At 40.2% G+C, this 13,940-nt stretch overlaps 1 protein-coding gene across 1 annotated transcript in view; it reads right to left on the bottom strand.

Annotated features, from left to right (window-relative positions):
• The window catches only part of si:ch211-186j3.6 (neural-cadherin), a 351,776-nt gene that overhangs the window by 315,340 nt on the left and 22,496 nt on the right, over window positions 1–13,940 (bottom strand). The window contains exons 4-5 of the mRNA XM_034679695.1: window positions 10,181–10,385; window positions 1,268–1,379 (exon numbers count right to left, since the gene is read on the bottom strand). Of these exons, the coding sequence (XP_034535586.1) occupies window positions 1,268–1,379; window positions 10,181–10,385 (317 nt within the window). The remainder of the gene's footprint in view (window positions 1–1,267; window positions 1,380–10,180; window positions 10,386–13,940) is intronic.

The raw sequence follows: 13,940 nt of genomic DNA, 5'->3' as shown, positions 1-13,940 counted from the left end.
CTAAAGAGCACTTCCAATGAGGTGTCATAACTGCAGTCATTAATAATTGAAGCACTGCATGCAGACTTTTATTTCCTGTATTTTGTTTTTGTCAATACCCATTTGCTGCTCTGTCGGTCCTAGAATGTGTTAAGTGAACCTATTTTCTTCATTTTGAGCATTATTTTGTTTTGAACTGAAATGTTGTGTTGCTTTCAAAGCACCGCACTGCAAACCTGTATTGCAAAGTTTGATTTAAATGAAAAAATGTACTTTTACTTTAGATATTTGATTGATTTTGAAGAGGATGGCGCTGAGAGAAGATGTAGAGGAGAAGAAAAGTGTGAGATCCTTTGCTGTAACTTTTCTTGGCAGTCTGTCAGACCCTTAAAAAAGACGAGGCTTCACAGAGTTAAGTCACACTGTGACAGATCACATTGTGATAAGTCAAACCCACCACAGTCACCATTACCATTTCCTCAAACAAGATGAAACTTAAGCAATCACTGAGTGGAAATTGGGTCGTTACAGTGAAGGAGAGGCTAGAGCGGCTCCACTGATGGAAGTGCCGGTGATTTCACGGCTGCCAGTGCAGACAAGTACCTACTCCGTTTCCTGACCAGTCAAAACACATGAATGTTAAAAAGGCTCAGCCACTTTTACTTGGTTCTGAGAGGCACTACAGCAGCGCCCCGCACACATTAACATTTCACAGACCCCACACAGGCAAACATTAGCCCAGCTCCAGCTTTAGCGTTTACTTCCAGGGACTGGTGAAGTGAAATGTGAACTGCTTTTGATGAAGTCTTGAATTTCAGAACCACCTTATATGAAGAAGGGGAAGATACTACTCCTCTTGTCATCCACAGAGATTTACTTGGTGTCATTTATTCACACAGAATGGAAACAAACACATCTCTGCAGCATCCTCAATAAAACCATGGTTTATTCTTTATTTTGTTCATCTTTTTTTTTTTTTTATCAATATCACTGGAAACAACCTGAGGTTTCCAACATGCTGTGGGAGTTTTAAATCAGAGTAGATGAATTGTTATAATAGACAAAAGCAGCTCTCTTTAAAAGCTTTAGAAATAAGATAATTGCATCTCCTGTTCTGAGTTTTTACACAGACAAAAAATGTGATGGTTTCTTATTGTGCAAGGTAACATGATGTCATAAAGAGCAGGCTGCTGTGTTATCTGAATACGGATGAATGGTAGTGTAATCATCATGGGGGAGGTTATAGATGGGAATCAAATGAGTCTAAACACTGTCCCAGTAGTCTCACCTTGCAGCAGAGAGGTTGCAGTCGTCACGGTTTCTGGTACGCCATCCTTGCTGTAAATGGACTGAAGAAACTCTGGCACGCAGTCGTTTTCGTCAATGATAATGACTCGCACCTGAAAAAGAAATGAGACAGAGGTGACTTAGTGGGTAAGTGTAAAAGTCTGACCTTCAGAGGCCTTTTCTATTAAATGTGGCATTTGGAACACAAATTCCTGCAACATGTAGTCATCAAACCAAGCATTTAACATTCTTAAAGGTGAAACAAACTGTCAGCGTGGGGGGATTATTTCATTTCACTTCAATATACTCTTTGCCAACAACAGATTACTGTTATTTCATGTCATTTGTTACCTAATTTAACATCTTATTTTAAATTCATCATGTGAAAGGTGTTCTTTTGTCCACAGTGAGTATTATGTTTGTGCTGCAGGATATGTTTAGGTACATGAGGTTGTTTTTTTCTTGATTGACATTCACATTTTGCAGTTTCTCTATGAATTCCAGTTCAGCTTGTTGGCAAGTTGGAACTATTTTCTATCACAGTCGTGATTCTTTACTACTTGGCCATGCTCTGATTGGTCAAAACCCTGTAACAGTTGTACTTTATGTCTTGACAGCAAAGTATTGCCAAGGAACTATTCCCGCACTTCCAATCAAATCAAGGAGTTTAGAACATTTCATTTCGCCTCTGCCTGCTGACACTGTGGCAAATATGTTTGTATACGAAATCCATAAGCATGGACATTTTCCATATCTCTTTTAATTATATCTGGAGAGTGAGAAACTTTGGATTCCTTGTAAATGAAAAAAGGACAGAAGAAGAAGAAGAAGAGAGGCAGAAAAAAAGAAGGGGGGGTTAAGAGATACAATGAGCTCAATTCAAAAAGACATCGATCAAATTAGAAAAGAAAGAAGCGAAGCAAGCACAAAATGGACCATGGAATGGGCTCTGACAGTGTTAATGGACTGATTGAGGGTAAAAAATAAAGATAACAGCCCTCAGAAGTGACAGCACAGAAGACCTTAATCAGCAGATGCAGTCACTAAATGCATCAGTTCAAAATTCTAATGGCAAAATGTTCTTCTGACTTGACAGTTAATGTACATGAAGCGTTGCCAACTGTGGAATTGGAACAACATTTATTCTATCTGTACATAAATATTTTTATATCACTAAAGTCAGCTTCAAATCTGTGTTTTTGTCAACATGTTTATTTATTTATTTATCCTGCAGGTAATAAGCAGCATAATGTTTCGTCAGTGGTAGAGTGTCACTAATTACAACCCCAACAGGGTGAGCAGCCCACCACCACAAAACAGTTACAACCCGCTCATGATACATTTTCTCTGGAGTAATAAGGGGACCAGAATCTGTGTCAGCCCCTATCAGTCATTTGAATTAGGTTGATGAATTTGCATGTAGCAGAGAAACCATGAGGTGATATGCATTAATATTAGCCTGCTGCAATTAGCCCCAATACTACCTCAGTCTGTTTCGCTTGTTGTAGAGCTGCTCCCAAGGAGAAGGGATCATAACAAGCAGTGGGTGAGTAAACAGAGAAAAAAAACTGCTGTACCCAGCATCTCATGTTGGGCGCTGAGGGCCTGATTCACAAAAGGTTTGCGCTGTGTTTGCGCCTGATAAATGTGTGCAAATGAGCCAAATATACATTGTCTTCTTTGCAAAGCATGTGTGAAGAGTTCAATGTGAAGAGAACAGCAAATTGTATTTACTTCCCAAAATACTTTTTCTTGCTCAAACCCATGCTGCTCACTGGTTGCTCATTCATAGCTCACAGGACAGGCAACTACTCCCGAAACAAATGGTGGTCAGGCCTTTACCTCATTTTGATTCCTACTCTGCATCAATCATTCTTTAATAATCCTTTATTATCTGCTAGTATATGTTTTCCTCACACTGGCAACAGAGAAGAAACAGCTACAATTCCTCTTTTATCTTGGTAATACCACAACATGTGGAGTTTCCACTCTGCTGATGTCATACACGTTTCAGTAACACTGCTGCTGTATCCACATGAGCTAAAACTGCCCAGGCTATCACTGGAGGAAAAGCTGGAGATTAAAAGTCACACTGGGTTGGAGTTATGAAATTTAAAATCTAGGATTACTACTTCAGGCACCGTTTGGAATTGGTTTTCTTTGGGACTGGGGAGGTTTTCATCTGTGAGTAACCCAAATTAACCCTGTCCCTAACCAAAAGCAAGCCTTTACCCAACATATTCCAAAAGCATGCCCTGATGCTGATCCCTGTGGTTTATTTACTGCTCCTCGGTGAGGGAGCTGCTGCAGAGTCGGCAGTGCTTTCCCTTCAGTAGCTCTGCACAGAATGCAATGTGGTGCAGTTTTTCAGAAGCCCTGAGCCAACAAATGAGAGTGGATCTGTGTGCAAAGATGAATTTGTATGGTGTGAGTATGTAGGTGAGTGTGCGTGCGAGACAGTGTAATGCTGCTCAGTTCATTAGGGACATGAAGGCAAACACAGCATCTTCTACCAGATGTTGACTGCCTGCTCGCAGCATTCAGGAGGAATGAATACAGACATACGCTGGCAGGCGAGCATCGCTGACCCCCAGCCTCTCTGCTGCACCGCGTGAGCACGGCGGCCTACATAAAAACAAAAAAGATCACTCACTGATACACAATGTGCGACACACACTGTGAGTGGTGTGTAAATACCAATGGTATTAAGTCCTGGTATGTTAGATGAGGTTCTGTAATATCAGTTAATCCTTCAGCAAAGATCAGCATCGAAGCAATGAACAAAAATAAAAACTGACCATGTCGTCTCCCTGAGGTGATTTGTGTGTTTGCGAGTCGCTGTTAATCTTTGTTTATTTTTGTATATGTGTTTGTGTGTGTGTTTTCCTGCCAATGTGAGACACCCTATGTGCCATTATGACAGAAAATGGCTAGGGCTTGCCAAGATATATGAAGGTACTGTACTGTGTGTACAAGTCTCAGGGAAAGCAAGATTGAATGAGAAGAGAGGGGAAGTCAGCCGTAATAAAGCAAGATGAGCTCTCTCTCACTCACACACACACACACACACACACACACACACACACACACACACACACACACACACACACACACACACACACACACACACACACACACACACACACACACACACACACACACACTCTAGAGGCAGCTGCAGGCAGGTCTCAGGCTGGTTAGGTAACTAATGGTGCCGATGAGCTATCACTCCTGGAGGGAGAAACTTGGAAACTACCTGCAAATTAAAGACATGCTCAGTGACTCCGGTCTACACAAACACAGCACCTCTGTTCGCCATTTTGAAAGACTGGGACACATGTCTGAAGAGCAGATTGATATCAAATTCCCCCCCCAAAATGACTCTTAAACAGGTAAAGGTGGTTGCATTATCCCTGCATTCCCTTTTTTAACATTTTACTGTTGCTATTTTACAAAATATACTTATACTTTTATGAACTTAAACAGGAGAAAAAGAGGAGAAGCTCTTAGATCATTGGTTCTCAACCTCACGTCTGGGCCCCTATAGGCTGGGAGCCAGAGAGCTTAGAAGGCAGGCAAGCCTTTGTCTAATTTAAGGACGTCAAAATGAGATATGCATATTTTAACTAAATCATGATAATATCTTATAGAACTGTCTGCAGATAAACAGTGTTTAAAAAGACATTGTCCTTACCTCTTATGGTAAGAACATTTGAACTGATGTTTATTTTTGACAGCAGTGCAACCCTTTGTTTTGTTGTAAGGGTCCTGGGGGGCTCAGCTTTTCTGAGAAACCAGCAGGGAGCGCTCCAAAGAGAAACAAATGGGAACCACTGTCTGAGTACATGAGGTGCTAGCTTGCACTATCGTCATAAAGGATAAACTCAGTGACTCTGATGCATGTTTCCTAGAGACACTGTTACTTTTCTCCTGACAAAAGAATCAGTTCAGCTGTAATAGCAGCTGCTTCTGATCCAAGGAGATTACTGTATATTTGTCTGCAATCAAAAATAATGCAAATATCAAAATGCAATAATCCTGCTGATGGTTTACAAAGCACTGAATGGTTTAGGCCCAAAACACATTGCTGATCTGCTGCTACTGTATGAACCACCTCGACCTCTGAGGTCATAAGGTACTGGTCTGCTTTCAGTCCCTAGAGTCAGAACAAAACATGGTGAAGCAGCGTTTAGTCATTATGCACCACATATCTGGAACACACTCCCTGAAAGCTGCAGGTCTGCTCCAACTCTCACCTCTTTTAAATCAAAGATTAAGACCTTTTTTATTTGCTGCTGCCTTCCTATCTTAGCTTATTTTAACTCACTTTAAATTAAAATTTTAAATTTACTTTGAACATATTTCTAATTTTCCTTTTCTTTTCTGTGTTTAATTATATTTGTCATTTTAATTGTGCTCTTTTGTGCTTGTCTGAATGTCTCCAATGCTTTTAATGTTTTAATGTAAAGCACATTGAGTTGCCCTTGTGTATGAAAAGCGCTATACAAATAAAGCTGCCTTGCCTTGCCTGATGCAAATTATACTTAAGAACAGCCTGAGCCTTTTGTTTGTTTCCTTTGTCACCTACGGAGAAGGAGAATAAGATGGGCAATCTACACTGCGGGCCGAGGCTAATAGGAATGTCTGAAGTGTAGCGTATGCAGAGTTTGTGGTTTTTAGATCCAGGATCTGCGATTCAAGGTTTGTTTACAGCTGTGTCATGAGTTGCTATACGTCCAGTTGATTATGATATCAATTTAAATGTGGCTGTGAGAATCGGATTTATATCTGGGTAAATTACTGGTCTAAAGAAAATCCATCTGCATACAACAAAGACGGTGAAATTCAGTGATGATGTGTGCATGGTTCAGCTGCAAACATGCGAACATACGATGAATGAAAAAAACAACAACAATCTATTAATATCATGAGAAAAACAAAAGCCTCAGAGCACACCAGACAGCTCCGAGCGAGGTGAAATTTGACTTTCTTACATATCAAATAAACTGTCAAATGAACTTGAAAAGTGTGCTGTTTGTGATCTGTGGAAACACTCTGAGTGGATGTTCTTGTCAAAGACCCATGGGTTTGGTTGGTTAAGCTCACACTGTCCTCTAGAAAGTAACATTTAGTTTTGCTTTATTTCCCCTCTTTAGCCCTGAGCGCTCTGTGAAAACATACGCCTCAGTTCTCTCTGAATGTGTTTGTGCAGTCGATGCACATCAGCTGCTTGCCATTTTAGCTGCTTTTCAGTGTTTTTATTTTTTGCTTTCTCTGTGAATGCACCAATTAAAAATGCTGACTGCTGTATGTTTTCTTCTGCGGTGGGCTGAGTTACCGTGTCATCACTTACAGATGCTCCATACGTGAACCACAGCACAACAGCTTCTTTTAACCAGGGGAGGTTTGATTCCGTGTTAATGAGGATTATTGGGAGGTGTTGTACTGAAATAAGCATGTAGATTACTTTAAATCGTTCAACATATATCACAGGAATTAAAACAGGATATTAGATGATGGTCCTATAAATATTCATTTATATACCATTAACATAGAACAGTGCTTCTCCAATGGGGGTGCTGATACACTTAGGGTACTTTGGAGAACTGCAAGGGTTGTTATAACCTGGCTGTTATAAACACTTCATTCTGATTGGTCAAAACCTCTGACAATGGTTATTGATTCGGAATAGCAAAGACAATGCTAGGGGACAACCTGATCACACACGTCACATGACTCAAATCTATCTGCAGATAGGAGTTTGGCACATCTATTACATGGTTTATGATTTCACTTCTTTCTGTCGCCAATGCAAGACAAACCATTACTTTTGGATAGCATAGGTAGACAACACAGAATTTTTGTTTTATTCTGATGTAATCTGATTTAATTTATTTTGGAGAGCATAAAAACTTCAGATTCAGTGGCTAAGCATTCGTCAGCTGAGACAAGAAATGAGAAGTGGGGAAAACCATGCAGAAACTCGTTTTTCAGAGGGAGATTATCTCCCCCTGAACTAAATATAAACCCTGCATGGGTCCACCGGTCGAAATGCACATAGTTCTGGAAATACGGGACAAACCACGTCCCGTTTTGATTCGAAATACGGGCTAATTCCGTATTTTACAGGACCGGTGGCAACCCTGACCATAACTAACTTTTAAGCCTTAAGCTTTACAAAAGTGCTGCTCACAGAAACTAACATTTTCACCTCAGCTTACAGTCTACAGAGCCAACAAGCAAAGGCAAACTGTTCAGAACTCTTTTCTATGAATTGATTTGACATGACATGTGATTAGTTTTCCTCTGGCTCATTTTGGTGAAAATGAATAGCTACTTGTTTTTTTCCCATCAATCAAAACAGTAAATGGAAATATAAGCATTTCATGTAAAGTGTGCATCATGCTTTGACACAACCATAAACACTATCAACAAACCACTTAAGGATAGATGCACTCATTCACTCCCCCATTATCCCCCACTTGCTCCAGTATGATGTGGTGACTGATACTGTAATTTCGTTCAGGATGTCGCAGAGCTCAAGTGGAATTCAAACTAATGTAAAATACAGCTGAGAACGGTTTACCTTGTCAACAGGATTACACAACACAATGTTGTTTTTCATCGCTGTTTCAAAGCTCTGAATAAACAGCTTTGGACAGTGAAAGGTTTGATTCAGAAGCAATACAAAATATATATTTGAGAACTTATTTCAGAAACAAAATTCACTTTAAAAGGGTCCTTTAATGAATAAAATATTTGGTATTTAAAAACCTGACCATAACCTTGAACATGCATAAAACAGATTAGAATATTCGGCTGTAGTTTGAGAAAAATATATGATGTGCAATTATATTGTTCTATATTGTAATGATGGTACAAAGTTGAAAAAAGAAAAAAGAAAATGGATAGATATAAATATCTTATAGAAAAAATCATCCCCATCGTGAATAGAGACATTAGCTGTGACCAAAACTGTTGTTGTGTCATGCTGTTAATGTATTTATGGGCATTTTAAATAGAACCTGATGAACACCAAACCATATCTGATGAACACCAAACCATAACAGTGTCAGACCTGTTGGATCAATACTCTCTGTAAATATACATGCAAATACACAATGCAACAATTTTCAAAGCAGAATTCCATATTTCTATTTTTTGTACTATTTAACTACTATTTTATAATGTAAAACTACCTCTGCAACTCACCACTGCACTTTATCATATTATTTTAGCCTGTACATATTAGTCAAGCCTATTGTTGTTTCTTTGTATTTATAGCTAAGGTTATTGTTATTATATTTTTATTTTATTTTTTATTGTAGTTCTTATTCTTATTCCTATTCTTATGCCTTGTACAAAGAGAGCACAGTTTACTAAAGTCAAATTCCTTGTGTGCTCAAGCATACTTGGCGAATAAAGCTGATTCTGATTCTGATTCTGAACCTAACAGGGATCTTTAGCCTCAAGTGGACATTCAGAGAATTGCAGTTTTTTGCACTTTGAAGTTTGATTTGTTTTCCAGCACTGAAGGTTGCCACTTGGTGCCACATGTCTGTCCTGAATAAATCAAAATAGAAGTCCCCTCTCATCACTTGATTGTCACAAAGGAATGCAGGGGTAGCTGAAACCTAGGCTGAACTTCATCTGACTGCATCAAAGTGGTGCAAAAGCGTGGACATTAAGCCCGTCATACCTCTATCATCTTGTTAACTCTGATTTTTATGGTGGGTTTATTACAAATGCTTATGTTTCACACAATGAAACTGCTGTTTCTCGTGGAGCTCTACTAAGGGATGGTGATCAAAAAGCTCTCCAGACTCCAGAGGGGAGGCAAAGGGCATAGGCTGGACATGAGTTATGGGAGGACACTGGCACAAACCTTATTATTTATCCTCTTTTATTTGTGTTGTGTATTCCCCTTTCTCTGTTCTCCTTATATCTACAGTATATATTGTCTTCTAAATCTCCCCACTTCACTCCATCTCTCTTCCTCTCTCTTCATAAAGAGGCTCTTGGTGCTCTGTAGTCCACCAGGGCCCAGAGCGGAGCAGTGGAGGACAGATGGTTCAGCAGGACATGTTTTAGCCTGAGGCCAGAATAATGATGGAAACCGGAGCAGATGCATCGCTGCCTGCAGTGGTCAGCCGCTGTTCTCTCTCACTTTCTGACAACACAGGGAAGTCATGGGGAATTCCTGAGCAGTCAGTCCAGACAGATGAGTTTATTCAGTTTTGACTGGAGACAAAAGTCGTAACTTTAGACTGCAAAGATGTGTACATTCGTCGTTTAAGTTTCGAGTTCTTTTACAATCAATTCAAGTTAAGGGCCTCAGAATTACAGCCCGTGAAGCATTTATGAGTTGAAAATGCCTCACATAAAAACAGAGAGGCCAACTAGGAGAATCAATCAGACAATCATTCCGACTTCAACTCTTAGTGCTCACATAGTGGCTGTAAATCAATAGAAGCTGATCATACAGCCTTCAGCTTAAACGCATATCTAGCTGAAGTATGGTTTCAGACTAGTTTGAGATTTTATGACTGAGTGTGGCTATTTTATTGTCTGCAAGATATATCATAATCACCACTCTTCACTGCAGTTCAGCAGCTGCCATCCAGTAAACTATCGCAGCACTACTGCTGCTATAATTCTCTACTAAGAAGTAAGTGACAGTAACTTGAAATACAGCAGATCAAAGTCAGTTAAGTTTCTTAAAAACAAGAAAAGTGACTTCCTCCCTGCTGGTAGAGGACTTGTTCATTTGAAGACTTGTCAGACATTGTTTGCAGTCTTCAATCAGACTTGAAGACATGGTGAGACAACCTTAAAATGACGGATATCTTGGGTTTGAGGACCATCCAGTCATTGCATTTGACAGAAGAAGACGCACACACAGTCACACACAAACCTCTGCAGCACTGCTCAAGCTGTCCAGGCCCTCGCTGGCTCGCACCAGCAGCAGGTAACGATGCTGGTCGCTCTCGTAGTCGATTGGGCGGGTCAGGCTGATTTCCCCAGTTTCTGCAGTGATGGAGAAGAGACTGCTGGGATTGATGAGAAGGCTGTAGCTGATTGGTTTCTCCTGGAAGGACACAGCAGGTGTGACCAGGAAGCTGGAGACACACAGAGAAGACGTGCACCGTTAAAAGAGGGTAGAAGAGAGTTTGGAATATATTCATGGATGTCTCGGACATGAAATGATCAAAATTTACATTGATAATAATTCCATTAAATATTGGATTAAACAGCCATTCAGTCATTAGAGTATGGTTGAATTGCAGGTTTTTCTTGCATGTTATATTTTCGCATGATGAAAGAGGGAAACAAAAAGTAACCAGAACATTCAACTCTTACTGTCCGACACAGAATAACAAATAATGACTGTAGTGGCAGCTCTTTTAGAAGCCCCTTCACTGGACATCTGTGCCCAGAGCATCGAAGAGAAACAGATTTTTAACCTAAATCTGCTCTATTCTGTGTTTTGACTGTTTTTAATTACTGAATCTGTTTGGTTTAAATGTGACATATCACGCTTTTTTCATCAATATATATTGGTCTAAGAGGTCCCCAAAACATGTCTTTAAAGTTTATGCTCAAAAAAACACTTTGAAATCAGATTTTGGCATGCATGGAAAAACCCTCTTCTTCAGTCCTCCTCAGAACACTCTGTTTTCTCTCTGACCACGCCCCCTCAGGAAGTGGATGTGCCTCGGCTGTCCAGCACGTTGATCTAATGTTTACATGTTGGCTGAATATACACGGCTGCTCAGAGATCACGTTTCTTCAACCCTCTGAATCTGATCCTGACGGAGAGGCGCCTGTAGCAGGACCGTTCTGAAGGATTGGTCACAGATTTAGTGTTTCTTGTTGTTTTATTTATCAGTATGTCGACGTGTGTCTTGGTACACAGCTACGAACATGTAGCTATGTGGCTATGCTAATTAGCGCTAGCACTTATCCATGACAAATAAAAATCATCCCCTAGATCTTCAAATCTGCAGACGTGGGGAGTAAAACCGACCTCTACCAGAAAGGCAGCAGGACCTTTTATGAAGGATTGGTCACAGATTCTGTGTTTCTTGTTGTTTTATTTGTCAGTATGTCGACGTGTGTCTTGGTACACAGCTACAGTTACAGCTATGAACATGTAGCTATGTGGCTATGCTAATTAGCGCTAGCACTTATCCATGACAAATAAAAATCATCCACTAGATCTTCAAATCTGCAGACGTGGGGAGTAAAACTGACCTCTGCCAGAAAGGCAGCGGGACCTTTTCTGAAGGATTGGTCACAGATTTAGTGTTTCTTGTTGTTTTATTTGTCAGTATGTAGACGTGTGTCTTGGTACACAGCTACAGCTACAGCTGTGAACATGTAGCTATATATTTATGCTAACTAGCGCTAGCACTTATCCATGATAAATAAAAATCATCCACTAGATCTTCAAATCTGCAGACATGGGGAGTAAAACCAACCTTTGTGTTTATTAAGACAGCCTACAACTAGCATGCCTCCCTCCTAAGCTCCTTGTTAGCACACATTTGTGCAGGTAATGAAAAACGGAGGGGGGATTCAGTATTATTTTATACAGTCTATGGGCTGAACAAGCTCTGAGCTCTGACTCCGTGACAGACCGGATATTGTTGTTACGTAACAAAAACACGGAAGTCTGAAACGGCTCGTTTCACACACATTTACAGAAAGGTGGAGAAATCAGAACAGGGGCAGAATGGATTTTTTTCATTCTCGGGGGGTTTGTAGACATGCCAGGGAAACATATTTCAGGTAGAGAACCATTAAAAAGTCCATTTTGCATGAAATGTCACCTTTAAAGAGGAAGAGACATTGCAGATATTGCTGCCTTGGTTGAAAACCTTGAGAATAATAAACTTTGAAAGAATCATGGCAGAAACAAGCTGAGCTCCTCCAAAATAAGCTGAGCTCCTGGCATGCTATATCCACAGAACAGTGTAGATGACTCAATGCCACTCTTTTACCAGTGTTAGGCTCTGTCTACATAGAAACAGAAAACTATTGTTGCAGTTTAGCCGTTCATTGACGTGGAAACGACTTAAAAGAGTAGATTTTTTCCCTTCCATCGCTGTGTAAACGAACAATATGCGGATCATCTGAAAATGCTGACGTCACAGCACCATTCATGTATTGATGCATACAACATTCACAGTCAAACAGCCATGCTTGAGTAGGAGGTTAATAACATCTATGGTGGACTACTGAGCTGTGTTCATGCTGCTGGCTCTACTGAGTTCATTAAATTCTCCAGACCATGTTACTGCTTTTTCGATCAAGTGTTCTCCATAGTTTGTTTGTACTCACCGCTCTGTTGAAGAACGGCTTTATGCACAGGTCTGTGGTGTTCTTTGGTATTTCATAACAAAGTGATAGCAGCAATTATTTGTCTTGCATGCACACTCCAACGTTCTCAGTCGTTTTTGTGTTGTCACGTGAATGTGGATTATTATCATTTCTTTTAACTCCAAGGAAAACTTTTCAATGTTTAATGAGCTTGTTCTCATGTAAACAAGGCCTTCATTATCTTTTCTTCGAAGGGATACAGTCTTAAAAGTCAGTAGTTCTTTTGATATTGCCAGTTCAAAGTGAGATGCTACCAAGTCCTTTGTGTGCTGTACTTGCATCAGAGGTAGTAACAGAGTCGTTACAGGGATTACATGGTATCACTGTGAGCCAGCATGGCAGGTAGGGCTCAATTGCTGTATGTGTGAGTGCCTGTGTGAAATGCACCTGCTGTGTATTTTGCTCTCATGCTTCCCCAACTCCATAATGCAATGAAAAATCATACACCTGGACACCAATATTAAACAGTTACAAAGGTGTGATGACAGCAAAACTGCATAACAGCATTGTATCAAACTCTCTCAACATGAACAGAGCTTGAGGTAGACAATCTTAGTGAGTGTTAAAGGTGACATATCATGCAAAATGGACTTTTTAATGGTTCTCTACCTGAAATATGTTTCCCTGGCATGTCTACAAACCCCCCGAGAATGAAAAAAATCCATTCTGCCCCTGTTCTGATTTCTCCACCTTTCTGTAAATGTGTGTGAAACGAGCCGTTTCAGACTTCAGTGTTTTTGTTACGTAACAACAATATCTGGTCTGTCACGGAGTCAGAGCTCGGAGCTTGTTCAGCCCATAGACTGTATAAAATAATACTGAATCCCCTCCTCCGTTTTTCATTACCTGCACAAATGTGTGCTAACAAGGAGCTTAGGAGGGAGGCATGCTAGTTGTAGGCTGTCTTAATAAACACAAAGGTCGGTTTTACTCCCCACGTCTGCAGATTTGAAGATCTAGTGGATGATTTTTATTTATCATGGATAAGTGCTAGCGCTAGTTAGCATAGCTACATAGCTACATGTCGTAGCTGTAGCTGTAGCTGTGTACCAAGACACACGTAGACATACTGACAAATAAAACAACAAGAAACACAAAATCTGTGACCAATCCTTCAGAAAGGTCCTGCTGCCTTTCTGGTAGAGGTCGGTTTTACTCCCCACGTCTGCAGATTTGAAGATCTAGGGGATGATTTTTATTTATCATGGATGAGTGCTAGCGCTAGTTAGCATAGCCACATAGCTACATGTTCGTAGCTGTGTACCAAGACACACATCGACATACTGACAAAT

The sequence above is a fragment of the Notolabrus celidotus genome, chromosome 3, assembly GCF_009762535.1.
Source record: "Notolabrus celidotus isolate fNotCel1 chromosome 3, fNotCel1.pri, whole genome shotgun sequence".
NCBI classification, from domain to species: Eukaryota; Metazoa; Chordata; class Actinopteri; order Labriformes; family Labridae; genus Notolabrus; species Notolabrus celidotus.
The sequence above is the reverse complement of the archived record's forward strand: the minus strand, read 5'-3'. Positions and strand labels throughout refer to the sequence as shown.